General features: G+C 32.9%; 1 protein-coding gene across 2 annotated transcripts in view; it reads right to left on the minus strand.

Moving 5' to 3' along the window:
* The window catches only part of LOC137623082 (WD repeat and SOCS box-containing protein 1-like), a 99,727-nt gene that overhangs the window by 71,385 nt on the left and 10,842 nt on the right, over window positions 1-17,500 (minus strand). For both annotated transcript variants that reach the window (XM_068353737.1, XM_068353735.1), the window contains exon 2: window positions 14,852-14,915. In XM_068353737.1, coding sequence (XP_068209838.1) covers window positions 14,852-14,897 — 46 coding nt within the window. In that variant the 5' untranslated portion in view covers window positions 14,898-14,915. The remainder of the gene's footprint in view (window positions 1-14,851; window positions 14,916-17,500) is intronic.

The raw sequence follows: 17,500 nt of genomic DNA on the forward strand, positions 1-17,500 counted from the left end.
TATATATATATATATATATATATATATATATATATATATATATATATATATATATATATATCCAGTCACGCTCAGCAGCATTACCAAACATATAACTACTCGGTCTCTCCTCCATCTCTCGGGACTCTCGGGAGAGAAAGTAGCCATACCCTGTTGAGAGGGGGTGCATTTGCGTCCATATCTATCTGAATATCTATCCGTCATTTTGACGGGTCACGTACACTAGTAATTAAATACTTAAGTGTATTAGGGCTTCAATAGAAATAAAAAAAAATATGGATAGTATAAACATAGCTGTTTACTACGATTATTATTAACACGTGGTCAATCAATTTACAATGACTCCATCGAAATTGCTTGATGCTAGGGTTAATAAGCGCACAGGATGGGCAGGATTACTTGTGGTCGTTGCATAACACTATAGTGCACGTGGCATCAATGCTCGGCGACAAGTGATTACAGAGAGAGAGAGGAGAGAGAGAGAGAGAGAGAGAGAGAGAGAGAGAGAGTCTTGTGTATTACACAGGCCAAGCAAGTGCTTTCCCATTTACAGCCTCCCTCGAGCTGCAAGACTAACTATAGTTACAGGTAGAGGGGCATTCACTAGAGCGTAGACCTCCGCCGCGGCAGCTTATTTCTTGACCTTGACCTTTGACCTAAACATGTATTAATTGGTGTATTAATATGAACCAAGTTTGAAGTGTCTGTGACAATGATGTCTAAACTTATGGCTGATTACGTGAATTGGACATTTTCCTTGACCTTGACCTTCCAGAATTTAATAATTTCCCGCTATTTACATAACAGTTAATCCTTGCAATTTTTATTACTCTAAGATTAAAATTGTAGACAGGAAGCTGTTCATAAACAAACACACACAAAAACAGGGTAAAACATAACCACATTCCAACTCCGTTGGCGGAGGTAATTAACACGAATATTCGAACAACACATGAGATTGTTACTTACTCTAAGATTAAAATTGTAGACAGGAAGCTGTTCACAAACACACACAAACAGGGTACAACATAACCTCATTCCAACTCCGTTGGCGGAGGTAATTAACACGAGTATTCAAAAACCACATGATATTGTTACTCACCGAAAAGTAAATTCTAATCTATTAATGATTATGATCTAAAAAGTTCAACTCCAATGATTAGCTATAATAAAAAATAAAACGCATTTGATATGACAATCTAGATCTGGGGTTCCTAACCTGAGGTACAGTACGTGTACCCTAAGTGGTACGTTTTACCTCTTCACGGGGTACATTGGATGCCAAAGATCGTCCGGTACTACGCATTACATCATTTAATCTGTATTGATACTAAATTATAGTCATATCACAATATCAATTTCATTGTTTTTATTTTTCATCATCAAATCTGGGGTACATTGGTATCTATGAAAATGCCCAAGGGGTACAGAAGAACCAAAATGTTGGGGACCCTTGACAGATTATATATATATATATATATATATATATATATATATATATATATATATATATATATATTTATATATATATATATATATGTGTGTGTGTATGTATATACATTTATATAAATATATATATATATATATATATATATATATATATATATATATATATATATATATATATATATCCATATACATACATACATATATATATATATATATATATATATATATATATATATATATATATATATATATACACAGGTATATATATAAATATATATATATATATATATATATATATATAATGGATATAATTATTAAGTTTATTACAAGGGAAAATCGGTCGAGAAATTTGTCTGAGATGAAGAACGTGCCATTGTGCAAAATACCATTCGGCTGAAACTTCAGTGTCTTACTCTTAATGTAAATTCACACAGTTTGTGAAAGAGATGGGTGACAGAATACACAACCCTTAGCCACCTTCCCCTCTCACAATCTACAGTACATACAGAGAGAGAGAGAGAGAGAGAGGAGAGAGAGAGAGAGAGAGAGAGAGAGAGAGAGAGAGAGAGAGAGAGTACAATTAATGCTGGCCTCAGCTTTGAATAATACTGTAACTAGAGAGAGAGAGAGAGAGAGAGAGAGAGAGAGAGAGAGAGAGAGAGAGAGAGAGAGAGAGAGAGAGAGAGAGAGAGAGAGTACAGTATATGTTGGAAAAGCAAGATGCTACAAGCCAAGGGCTCCAACAGGGAAAAATAACCCAATGAGGAATTGAAATACGGAATTAAACGGTATGAGAAATAATGAACGATTAAAATAGAATAGTTTAAAAATGAACATCAAAACAGATTTCATATATAAATTATAAAAAGACTTACGTTAGCCGGTTCAACATAAAAACGTTTGCTGCAACTTTGAACTTTTTAAGTTCCACCCGATTTATCTACCCAATTAGGAAGATCATTCCAAAACTTAGCCACAGCTGGAATAAAACTTCTAGAATACTGTCTAGTATTGAGCCTCATGATGAAGGCCTGACTATTAGAACTGTCTGCATGCCTAGAATTACGAACAGGATGGAACTGTCCAGGAAGATCTGAATGTAATGGATGATCAGAATTATAAAAAAATCTGATGCAACATGCATAATGAGCTAATTGAACAACGGTGCTAGATATTAATATCTAGATCAGGAATAAGAAATTTAATAGACTAAGTTCCTGTCCAACAAATTAAGATGAGAATTACCATCTGAAGACCAGACAGGAGAACAATACTCGAAACAAAGTAGAATAAAAGAATTAAAACACTTTTTCAGAATAGATTGATCACCGAAAATCTTAAAAGACCTTTTTAATAAGACAATTTTTTGCGCAATTGAAGAAGACACAGACCTAATGTGTTTCTCAAAAGTAAATATGCTGTCCAGAATCAAACCTAAAATTTTAAAAGTCATGCAAAGTTAAAGAAACATTAACAATGCTGAGATCCGGATGCTGAGGAGCCAGTGTCCTTGACCTACTTACAATCATACTTTGAGTTTTGTTAGGATTCAACTTCATACCACATTATTTGCACCATGCACCAATTTTAGCAAGATCTCTATTAACGGATTCAGCAACCCCAGATCTACATTCAGGAGACGGAATTGATGCAGAGTAGCATCATCTGCAAAGAGAGTAGCATCATCTGCAAATACAACAAGCCTCTTTTCTAGGTCAAACCACATGTCATGTGTATATAGTATAAAAATAATGGGTCAAGAACACTACCTTGAGGAACACCAAATTTCACATTCCTATAGCTTACTCACTATGGTGCCCATCATGAGAACTATGTGCGAACTTGGGGTTAAGGTTAGGGTTAATTCGGGAGACATTTTGCTCGACCTTGACCTTAGACATAGGGACTTTCAAAATTGAATCACTTCTCCGTTTCAACATAATTAATTCCTGAAAGTTTCACTACTCTATGAGTAAAATTGTGGCCAGGAAGTTGTTCACAAACAAACGGACAAATTGGGGCGAAAACTTAATCTCATTCCAACTTCGTTGGCGGAGATAATAAAACTAAATCATCAAAAATATCTATCTCAAAAGTTATAAAAATTGTAAAATAATTTATATCAAGATTAAAATCCCCCTGCAGAATATTTTATCAATATGTATAAAAAGTAAATATAATACATACCTCTAGTATATACTATTATATATAAATTTGATGCAAAACTTTTAAAAATCCTACGAAGACGCAAAAATAAAACATAGCACTATTTACATCTTAAAATCAAGAAAATTTCACTTGGAGAAATCAAACCAAGATTCAAAGTTCTTTGAGACAACTAATTTACCAAACAAATTAGCCTATTTTCTATCTCCTACATCCAGGCATTTGAACTACGAGTCATATAAACATGAAAATGCCTTTTAAAAAACCACACAATTTGAAGACGTTCAGCTAAAATTCCTTCTAAAACCACCAAGACCACTTCCAGATTTGGCGAGACTGAATAGGCCTTGGTGTGGTTTTCTAAAAGGGGTTAGTAACCTTAAATCGTCTCGTGAAATTCTCCCAGTCATATCTTTACAAAACAACCCTAAAAGATGAACATCTTGGAAGAGACGTTCGAGCCTAAATACGCATTCAAAATCAATTCATTTATATATATATATATATATATATATATATATATATATATATATATATATATATATATACATACATACATATATATATATATATATATATATATATATATATATATATATATATATATATATATATATATATATATATATATACACATGCACACACACACACACAAACATATATATATATATATATATATATATATATATATATATATATATATATATATATATATATATATATATATATATATATATATATGAAAACAAGATCTCAATCTAAACCATATACTATTGAACCCTTATTAGCAAAAGGTCATTTCGATTGCGGTGAATAAAATATCAACAACAAAAAATGCAGCCCTGTCTAGTCTACTGCTGGACAAGAGCCTCAGATACGTCTTTGTCATGTCTGGGTATTTGGCCTTGATAACCATGCTGGCCACTGCGGATTGGTGATAGTGGGACATTTCAGTCTGATCGCTCACAGCAAATTAACATGGTAAGTATGACTAGTACAGCTTTGCTGATCATGGCGATGCACAAACCCTTTCACCACGTTGACATAAAACGTCACCAAGTCATGAATATACACACCTTAACCTATTAATCATATCAATCAATATTATTGTACATAATACATAAACATGACCAACTTCCTGTCACTAATCGCTACTCTGGCGGCGATTTCAGGAACTAAAAGAATGAAACATTATTAATTTGTAATTTATTTTACGTACAAACGATAAAACGTTGAACATGCAAGTTTTTATTTCTAACATAAAAAAGGCCCATAGAATAATAGAAAAGTATTTACCTGTATTAACTTCAAAAGTTTAAATCAACACCGAATGACTTTATAATGAACAGGCTAATATAAGGCTCTTTTTGTAGATTATATATGAATGACCTATCTTAATGTTATTACTGTTCTTAAAATATGGTATTTTAACTATTAATCACTTCTCTTGTAGTTTATTTATTACATTATTTCATTTCCTCACTGGGCTATTTTTTCCTGTTGGAGCTCTTGGGCTTATAGCATCCTGCTTTTCCAACAAGGGTTGTAGCTTAGGTAATAATAATAATAATAATAATAATAATAATATTTATATATAAACATGGTCTTCCCATCAGCATATCAGAACACTTGCCTCAACTTATAAAAGAAACATGTATGGATTCAGAAATAGTAAAGGAAATTAAGTGCAATCAAACTAAATCAACGTAGCTGACCAATAATGTAACAGGGAAAGATAGTTGTAACCAACCATTAACATAATAATAATAATAATAATAATAATAATAATAATAATAATAATAATAATTTTGGTATTCAATTGACAGGCTGGATAATAAGTAAAACAGGTGGATCAGAAGGCATTGAGTGCTTGTAAAGGTTACTAACATAGCTGGCCAAGCATCAAATGCATATAAAACACGAATTAACTTCCATATTGAGACCTTAATATGATCCTTCAACGTGACCTTGAGAATAATTAGATTCGACCACAAGTGGTCAGTGTGACCTACAGAATCAATCGACAAGCCCTCTAACACTCAATATGACCTTAAGAGAGGGTCACAGTCTAGTAATGTCACCATCACAATACGTTTGTTGGTAAACATTCTAGTGCACAACACTGGGTTTTGTGATGTCAGCGGCCCGTTACGTAAATAAAATTCTATATGATGAAGTGACAAAGGACTAAAGTCTTATTGGGAAAGGAGTTTCTTAAATTAGTATTTTTGTCATACTGTAATATATATATATATATATATATATATATATATATATATATATATATATATATATATATACTGTAAATATATATACATATATATACATATATATATATATATATATATATATACATATATATATATATATATATATATATATATATATATATATATATTTACAGTATATATATATATATATATATATATATATATATATATATATATTATTTCTGAGTGTGAATAAATTAGGGAAGTGAAAGAGTTTGTGTATAGCCATGATCAACAAAACTGTACTAAATTTAGACAGGAACATCGACACTAAGTTGATTTGCTGTAAGCGATCAGACTATAGTCTCCCACCATCCATATTGCCAGAGTGGTGATGAAAACTGGCCAACCCCTAGACATGAATAAAGACATGTCTGAGGCCTTTTTCCTGCGGTGGACTAGAAACGGCTACATTGGTTGCTGTTTTTGCAGCAGCCCATAACAACAATATGTTTATATTTGCATAAATCCAAAATTTGGGAAGTGTCGTATCATAGACCTTTAAAAATTATTTGACGGGAAGTGTGACGACATATTCCTGTTTCATAATCCCCAAAGGAGACAGGCTATGTGAACCTAGTTTTAAACCCGGCTTCAGGAACCCGTCAGTGTGAGAAACGGTGTCACATCGGTGAGTCCTAGAGCAGTCAGAGATCGTGGGAAGAAAATGATAGGATTTTCAGAATGAGAGACAGGACTTTTTTACATGTGCGACCTGATAAGTCTCAGTGAGGGATGTGCTCCATTCAATTTATCATTATTATTATTACTATTATTATCATTATTATTACTAGCCAAGCTACAACCCTAGTTGGAAAAGCAAGATGTTATAAGTCCAAGGGCTCCAACAAGGAACAATAACCCACCGAGGCCAGGAAATGAAAAAATAAATAAACGATATATGAAGTAATGAACAATTAAAATAAAGCATTCCAAAAACATTAACATTAAAACAGATATTCCATACATAAACTATGAAAGGGCTCATGTCAGTCAGTTCAACATAAAAACATTTATTGCAACTTTGAACTTTTGAAGTTCTACTGATTCAACTACCCGATTAGGAAGACCTTTATAAACCAGTATAATTCATTCATGAAACGCGAATTATAGCATCAATGCAACCTTGCCAATCCTCTATATGGCCCTGTATTGCATAATCAATAATTGTAACCTTTATCATCCTCAAAGTAGAATGGGATCGATTAATAAAACCGAGACAAATTTCGATATTAATTCAAATTAAAAAATGTTACCTTGACAACCCTTAGTTTGAACTAATTTCAACACTGAAACCTTCACAACTTCTAGTTTGAATTTAACTTCAACAATGTTAAAGTCCCTCAGTTTGGACTAATCAATAATGAAACCTTGACAACTCTTTGACTAACCTATAATTCCTTAATGTAGCCTTGAAAAGCCTCAGTTTGAACTGAAATTCAACGATGTAACCTTGAAAACCCTGTTTCAATTAAAATTAAATTATGTAACCTTGAAAACCCTGTTTCAATTAAAATTAAATTATGTAACCTTGAAAACCCTCAGTTTGAACTAAAATTCAACGATGTAACCTTGCAAAATCCTGTTTCAATTAAAATTAAATTATGTAACCTTGAAAACCCTCAGTTTGAACTGAAATTCAACGATGTAACCTTGAAAACCCTGTTTCAATTAAAATTAAATTATGTAACCTTGAAAACCCCCAGTTTCAATCAAGATTTAATGATATAACCTTGAAAACATCCAGTTTCAAGTAAAATTAATTTATGTAACATTGAAAACACTCATTTCTAACTAAATTTCAACAACGAAACCTTGAAAGCCTTAAGTATTAACACCAACACGTTACCTTAATAACTATATATAATTCAACAATGAAACCTTGACAACCTTTAGCTGGGCCTAAAATTAAATCATGAAACCTTGAAAACCCCCTAGTTATAATTAAAATTCACCAATATTACACAGTGACCTTGTCACTGAAGGGTCCAGCAGAGTTCGTGGGAGGCCCAAATTAGCCCAATTCAGCCCCTGTGCCCGAGTCACTGAACACTTTCACAAAGTATATGGCCAGTCACGGTGACAATCATTTGTGCCAATCACCTTACATCCTGGCACGTTATCCCATACAAACCAACCCCCCCCCCCCCGTTACTGCTAAAGCTAATTTCGCCACAATTGGCTTCTATAAGTCCCCTCTCCTCTGGGAGTATACGCTTTTCTGCATTGTCGCTTTTCGGTATGATGATGATGATGATGATGATGTTTATGATAATAAAAATAAAAATAATAATAATAATAGATAGATAGATACGTTATCCCATACAACCAAACACCCCCCCCCCCCCCACCGTTACTGCTAAAGCTAATTTCGCCACAATTGGCTTCTATAAGTCCCCTCTCCTCTGGAACTATACGCTTTTCTGCATTGTCATTTCCGGTATGATGATGATGATGATGATGTTTATGATTATGATAATAATAATAATAATAGATAGATACGTTATCCCATACAACCAAACACCCCCCCCCCCCCCGGTTACTGCTAAAGCTAATTTCGCCACAATTGGCTTCTATAAGTCCCCTCTCCTCTGGAACTATACGCTTTTCTGCATTGTCATTTCCGGTATGATGATGATGATGATGATGTTTATGATTATGATAATAATAATAATAATAGATAGATACGTTATCCCATACAACCAAACACCCCCCCCCCCCCGGTTCCTGCTAAAGCTAATTTCGCCACAATTGCCTTCTATAAGTCCCCTCTCCTCTGGGAGTATACGCTTTTCTGCATTGTCGCTTTCCGGTATGATGATGATGATGATGTTTATGATTATGATAATAATAATAATAATAGATAGATTCGTTATCCCATACAACCAAACACCCCCCCCCCCCCCCCCCGTTACGGCTAAAGCTAATTTCGCCACAATTGGCTTCTCTAAGTCCCCTCTCCTCTGGGACTATACGCTTTTCCACATTGTCATTTTCCGGTATGATGATGATTATGATTATAACAAAAATAAAAATAATAATAATAATAGATAGATAGATACGTTATCCCATACAACCAAACAGCCCCCCCCCCCCCCCCAGTTACTGCTAAAGCTAATTTCGCCACAATTGGCTTCTATAAGTCCCCTCTCCTCTGGGAGTATACGCTTTTCCGCATTGTCATTTTCCGGTATGATGATGATGATGTTTATGATTATGATAACAAAAATAAAAATAATAATAATAGATAGATAGATACGTTAGCCCATACAAACCCCCCCCCCCACCGTTACTGCTAAAGCTAATTTCGCCACAATTGGCTTCTATAAGTCCCCTCTCCTCTGGAAGTATACGCTTTTCTGCATTGTCTCTTTTCGGAATGATGATGATTATGTTTATGATTATGATAACAAAAATAAAAATAATAATAATAGATAGATAGATACGTTAGCCCATACAAACCCCCCCCCCCCCCCCCCCCACCGTTACTGCTAAAGCTAATTTCGCCACAATTGGCTTCTATAAGTCCCCTCTCCTCTGGAAGTATACGCTTTTCTGCATTGTCTCTTTTCGGAATGATGATGATGATTATGATGATGTTTATGATTATGATAATAATAATAATAATAATAATAATAATAATAATAATAATAATAATAATAATAGATAGAAAAACACCTTGAAAACGTCAAGAGCAGTTTCGAAAACCCACAGGCTTCTATAAGTCCCCTCTCCTCTGGGACTATACGTTTTTCTGCATTGTCATTTTCCGGTATGATGATGATGATGATGATGTTTATGACGATTATAATAATAATAATAATAATAATAATAATAATAATAATAATAATAATCGATAGAAAAACACCTATAAAATGTCAAGAGCAGTTTCGAAAAGCCACAGATTTTCCTGTATGTTTAGTATACCATGTAAACCCATCTAATAATCTACATTCTTTAGCTTTATTATTACCAAGTTACAACCTTGGTTGGAAAAGCAGGATGTTATAAACCCAAGGGCTGCAACAGGAAAAATAGCCCAGTGAGGAAAGGAAATAAGGAAACAGATAGAAGTGTGCCTGAGTGTACCTTCAAGCATGAGAACTCTAACCCAAGACAGTGGAAGACCATGGTACATTGGATATGGCACTACCCAAGACAAGAGAACAATGTTTTGATTTTGTAGTGTCCTTCTCCCATAGGAGCTGCTTACCACAGCCAAAGAGTCTCTTATGCCCTTAAGGTGTACATACACGTTAAAAAAAATCGTCAAAATTTTGCATCAAAATTTTGATATCAAAATTTTGATGCAAAATTTGAGTGTGTATAGGACGTTTTGATGTCAAAATTTTGCTTCAAATCTTTTTTTTTGACATCAAAACGTCCTACACACATTTAAATTTTGAATCAAAATTTTGATGGAAAATTTTGAAGCTTTTTTTTAACGTGTATGGGCCCTTTTAAGCTGCATATTTTCAAAATGACTTCGTACGTACTATTATTATTTACTATCATTATCGTTATTAAATTTAGTTACTGTATCTATCAAAAACCTATAGTTCCTCCTTCGTGCACTGATCACTATGAATCCCACGTATTTACTTATCTAAATTCCACTACAGGAGTGAATACAGCTTCAATGAAGCTCTCTACGCATTGAGTACAAAGTAATCGAATGATCGCGTACAGAGTACCGCGTAATACGCAAGTCGCAAAAGCCCCTTCCCAGTAATACGCCATACCACTTGACGAAGGTCTCAGCTTCAATATTTGCATTTCCTTTTTACTACACCGATTGTTTCTTTGGTTGTTATTTCTATGGAAACTGGTGTACGAAACCCGTCAAATACGACTGCTAAATATTTAGAAAGATGGGCACATACAGAGATTCAACCCTTAGCATACCCTCCCTCTATCCTAACTACAACACGGCAGTTTTGGTTTCCGATTGTACCTTTCGGGATAACCCTTCTTACCAGATAATATATATATATATATATATATATATATATATATATATATATATATATATACATATATATATATATATATATATATACATACATATATATATACATATATATATATATATATATATATATATATAAATATATATATATATATATATATATATATATATATATATGTATGTATATATATATATATATATATATATATATATATATATATATATATATATATATATATATATCATCTACGCCTATTGACGCAAAGGGCCTCGGTTAGATTTCGTCCGTCGTGTCTATCTTCAGCTTTTAAACCAATACTTTTCCATTCATCATCTCCCACTTCAAACTTCATAGTCCTCAGCCATGTAGGCCTGGGTCTTCCATCTCTTCTAGTGCATTGTGGAGCCAAGTTGAAGGTTTGGTGAACTAATCTCTCTTGGGGAGTTTGAAGAACATGCCCAAACCATCTCCATCTACCTCTCATCATGACCTCCTCCACATATGGCACCCGAGTAATCTCTCTAATAGTTTCATTTCTAATCCTGTCCTGTCATTATCTCTCAATATTCTTCTGAGGGCTTTGTTCTCAAATCTACTAAATCTGTTGGATATTGTTTCATTGTCGTACAATAACTCATGTCCATACTAACACAGATCTCACTAAACTGAAAAAATAGCCTGATTTATATATGTAATTTCAGGCGATTTAATGTTCAAATTTTAATCAACACTAGACATTGTCTGATTAGTTTTCAAATCTTTCATTAAACTAAAATTCCTAAATGCTCAAATGATTCTACATCATTAATCCTTCCTCCTTCCAATGATATTTCATCTTCCATTGCATATTCCGTTCTCACCATCTCCGTCTTTCTTCTATTTATCTTGAACCCAACCTCCTGTGATATTTAATGCATTCTATTAAGCAAGCATTGCAAATCCTGTGGTGTTCTGCCAATAAGGACAGCGTCATCAACATACTCTAGGTCAGCTGATATCCTATTACCAATACAATCCTTCTCCACGATCTCCAACTGTTCTACAATTACAAAATCCATAAAGAGGATAAACAACATGGGTGACAAAATATTCCTTGGAGTACTCCGCATAGATATTACATATAATTTATACATATAAATACAGTATAATATATACATATATATATATATACATATGTATATATATATATATATATATATATATATATATATATATATATATTATATATATGTATATATATATATATATATGTGTGTGTGTTGAAACTTCAACAGGCTTCCATCAATCTGGCAAAATATAAACGATCAGCCAACAACTACAATTATATAAAACGGGTTTAGCCTGTCCGCCATGATGTTTACCCCCCCCCCCCTTCTCTCTCTCTCTCTCTCTCTCTCTCTCTCTCTCTCTCCTCTCTCTCTCTCTCTCTCTCTCTCTCTCTCTCCTTAACATATACATTCTGAATTGATACTAAGATCTTACTGGTTCGAAGGGGCTTAGTCTGGACGAAGTTTATGATACCTCACTGTCCATTGCCACAGAGAAATATACTTATATGATTCGACGTGTTTTTGTGATACAGTTTATCTTCAATATAATAATCACACAGGATCATAATCCTATTTTGCTAGAATCAATAACTATTAAAACATAGGCTCGTACCTCAACATTTCTTTTATTATAGGTTTCGCTTTAAATATCTGTATTAATGTAGTCTAAATTTTCCTTCAAATATCTGTAATAATCTATTATAAATTTAGCTTTAAATATCTATAATAATCTATTACCATAGATTTGGCTTTAATATCTATAAAAATCTATTATCATTTCGTTTTGAATATTCTATTACAAATTTAGCTTTAAATATCTATAATAATCTAAATTTATTAACAGAGATTTGGCTTTAATATCTATAAAAATCTATTAGCATAGATTTCGCTTTAAATATCTGTAATAATCTATCATCGTAAATTTCGCTTTAACTATCTACAATAATCTATTACCATAGATTTAGCTTTAAATACCTATAATAACCTATTATCATATATTTCACTTTAAATATCTATAATAATCTATTGTAATAGATTTCGTTTTAAATACCTATAAAAACACTTTTTATAGGTTTAACTTAGAATATCTACACTCATCTATCATCATAGCTTCATTTCTTAAATAACTAAAATTGTAACTATTTTTTGCCCCGAACCCAGAACATTGTAGGCTTACAGTCCGAACCTAAGAAAATTATAGTCAATTCTTTTTAGTGGGGCAGATTTGCACCGACTCGCAGGGGTGCCTTTAATGCTCGGAAAAGTTTCCTGATCACTGATTGGTTGGACAAGATAATTCTAACCAAACGGATAACAGGAAACTTTTCCGAGCTAAAAGGTGCACCGCTGTGAGTCAGTGCAAATGAGCCTCATTAAAAAAAATAGATTATAGTGGAGACTCAGCCTAGCCAAGCAGTTTTATTTTGCTCTTAACTCCACTGCGTACTTGTACTACGATGTATTTTCTTCAAAATCTCATGGATTTATCATATATATCTATATATATCTATATATATATATATATATATATATATATATATATATATATATATATATATATATATATATATATATCTACACACACACACACACATATATATATATATATATATAAATATATATATAACGGATTTTGACGTAGGAAATGTATATATATATATATATATCTATCTATCTATCTATCTATATATATATATATATATATATATATATATATATATATATATATATATATATATATATATATAACGGATTTTGACGTAGGAAAAATCTATTTTTGGGGGAAATAGCCATGTCGTCCAAGTGGAAGTTCTTTTAGACAGCTTCCTACTGTATAATATTTCTGCGAGTGATATTACAAGAGAATTACCGTCAGGTATCAAGGGGTTCTAACTCCCGGAACGACTATCCATAGATATCTGCACCCCAAACAGACTTAACCCCGTCTAGGAATCTAAGGAGGAGGATAGGTGAGGAGCCGTTACATATCCTCTCCCTTCATAGTACTACTCGGCCCTGATAAACTCATTCCAATTTTCGCAGCTTACCTACGAGTTCGTTTCTTTGTCAAGAGCGCCTTTTCTAATCTTTTTGGAGTTATTTCATGACATGATGGCATGCATATATATATATATATATATATATATATATATATATATATATATATATATATATATATACATATATAATATATTACATATATATATATATATATATATATATATATATATATATAATATAATATAGGCTGCAACCTTGTTGGAAAAACTGAATGCTATATGCCCAAGGGCCCCAAAAGGGAAAATAGCCCAGTGAGGAAATAAGGAAACTACGAGAAAGGTAATTAACAAATGATATAAAATATTTTAAGAACAGTAACAACATTAAAATAAATATTTCATATATAAACAATAAAAACTTTTAAAAAACAAGAGGAAAAGAAATAGAATAACGTGTCCGAGTTTACCCTCAAGCAAGAGAACTCTACCCCAAGACAGTGGAAGACCATGGCACAGAGGCTTTGGCCTCACTATCCAATACCAGAGAAATAGGGTCCTTCTCCTAGAAGAGCTGCTTACCATAGCTAAAGTCTCTCTTCTACTCGTACCAAGAGGAAAGCAGCCATTGAACAATTACATGTCAGTAGTTAACCCATTAAGCGAGGAAGAATGGTTTGGTAATCGCAGTGTAGTCCGGTGTATGAGGACATTGGAAAATATGTAAAGAATAGGCCAGACTATTGGGTGTATGTGTAGGCATATGGAAAATGAGCCATAACCAAAGAGAAGGATCCAATGCAGTACTGCCTGGCCAGTCAAAGTACCCAATAACTCTCTAACGGTAGTACCTCAACGGTTTGATCAGAATCGGCATAGTAGTTTTTGTGTAAAGTTCCTAACAAACAGAGTTGAATACACATCCTTTGAAAAATCCTTAATTTACTCACCGCCAGACTTCAAGAGATCCTCCAATTGGCGACGTCCTGGGGCCATTTATCGTTTACAAGCCAACTGTAAACAAGAAAAAATACAAATCAATAAAACTGTAAACAAGAAAAATACAAATAAACAAAACTGTAAACAAGAAAAATACAAATAAACAAAACTGTAAACAAGAAAAAAACAAAATCAACAAAACTGTATACAAGAAAAAAACAAATCAACAAAACTGTAAACAAGAAAAATACAAATAAACAAAACTGTAAACAAGAAAAAGAAACAATCTCACAAGTCTTTTAATTGTCAAGAAAGCAACTTAGTATAGTCTAGTCATGTTGATACAATAATGTTGAACTTGTGTTAAATAATGAGGTATATGAACCATTTCAACAAAAGTTAAATTTTCTAAATGACAGATTCCTTACATGGGTAAAAATGTTGGGATTAATACTTATTATTATTATTACTTGCTAAGCTACAACCCTAGTTGGAAAAGCAGGATGCTATAAGCCCAGAGGCTCCAACAGGCAAAATAGCTGTGAGGAAAGGAAAAAAGGAAAATAAAATATTTCAAGAAGAGTAAAAACATTAAAATAAATATCTCCTATATAAACTATAAAAACTTTAACAAAACAATAGGAAGAGAAATAAGATAGAAGAGTGTGCTCGAGTGTACTCTCAAGCAAAAGAACTCTAAACAAAGGCAGTGGAAGACCATGGTACAGAGGTTATGGCACTACCCAAGACTAGAGAACAATGGTTTGATTTTGGAGTGTCCTTCGCCTAGATGAGCTGCTTACCATAGCTAAAAAGTCTCTTCTACCCTTACCAAAAGGAAAGTGGCCACTAAGCATTTACAGTGCAGTAATCCCTTGAGTGAAGAAGAATTATTTGGTAATATGTGTTGTCAGGTATATGAGGACAGAGGAGAATCTTTAAAGAATAGGCCAGACTATTCAGTGTGTGTAGGCAAAAGGAAAATGAACCGTAATCAGAGAGAAGATTCCAATGTAGTACTGTCTGGCCAGTCAAAAGACCCCATAACTCTCTATTAACATATACATTTAAAAATTATAAATATATAAAAACTTGCATAGTCTACAAAATACCCGAATCATAATTACAAAAACAACTATAATGTCTTTTATGCGCTCAGAAGAATATTGGGATTTAAATGGGAGGACAGAATTAGAAATGAAACTATGAGTGATTATTCGAGTGCCATATGTGGATGAGATATGAGGGGTAGATGGAGATGGTTTGGGCATGCGCTTCGCACTCCCCAAGAGATTATTTCACCAAATTTTCAACTGGGATCCACAAGGTCCTCGAAGAGTTGGAAGACCTGGGCATACATGGCTGAGGATTATGAAGCGTGAAGTAGAAGGTGATGAATAGAATAGTATTGAATTAAAAGCTCACGATAGACACGACTGGCGAAATCTAACCGAGGCCCTTTGCGTCAATAGGCGTAGGAGATGATAGGAAAAATAATAATCCCCAAATTGAAAATGAGAAACAATCTTCAAAATGGAAATGAACAGTAATACCCAAATTGAAAATGAGAAACAATACTCAAAATGGAAATGAACAGTAATAATCGAATTGAAAATGAAAAGAAGGCTAATCCCCAAATTGAAAATAAAAGTAATCCCAAAATGAGAATAAGAAGTAATCCCCAAAATTATGAGAAATAATCCCAAATGAGAATAAGAAATAATCACCAAAATGAAAATGATATTCCCAAAATGAGAATGAGAAGCAATTCCCAAAATGAGAATGGGAAGCAATTCCCAAAATGAGAATGAGAACTAATCCCAAAAATGAAAACAACAAGAAATTCCCAAATTGAAAATGACAAGCAATCACCATGATAAAAATGAGAAGCAATCCCCAAAATGAAAATGAGAAGTAATCCCCGAAATTAAAATAAGTAATCCCCGAAATTAAAATAAGTAATCCCCGAAATTAAAATGATAAGTAATCCCCGAAATTAAAATGATAAGTAATCCCCGAAATGAAAATGATAAGTAATCCCAGAAATGAAAATGAGAAGTAATCCCCCGAATGAAAATGAGCAGTAATCGCCAAAATGAAAATGAGCAGCAATCCCCAAGATGAAAATAAGGAATCACCAAAATGAAAATGATAAGTAATCCCCAAAATGAGAATGAGAATCCCCAAAATGAAAATCAGAAGTAATCCCCAAAATGAGAATGAGAATCCCCAAAATGAAAATCAGAAGTAATCCCCAAAATGAAAATCAGAAGTAATCCAAAATGAAAATAAGTAATCCCCATAATGAAAATGAGCAGTAATCCCCAAAATGAAAATGAGAATCCCAAAAATTAAAATGATAAGTAATCCCCAAAATGAAAATGATAAGAAATCCCCAAAATGAAAGTGATAAGTAATCCCTAAAATTAAAATGAGAAGTAATCCCTAAAACGAGAATGAGAAGTAATCCCCAAAATGAAAATAAGTAATCCCCCAAAATGGAAATGAGAAGTATAATCCCCTAAATGGAAATGACAAGTAATCCCCTCAATTAAAATGATAAGTAATCCCCTAAATGAAAATGATAAGTAATCCCCGAAATGAAAAGGATAAGTAATCCCCGAAATGAAAATAAGTAATCCCCTAACTGAAAATAAGTA

This window comes from Palaemon carinicauda, chromosome 30 (assembly GCF_036898095.1).
Source record: "Palaemon carinicauda isolate YSFRI2023 chromosome 30, ASM3689809v2, whole genome shotgun sequence".
In the NCBI taxonomy this organism is placed as follows: Eukaryota; Metazoa; Arthropoda; class Malacostraca; order Decapoda; family Palaemonidae; genus Palaemon; species Palaemon carinicauda.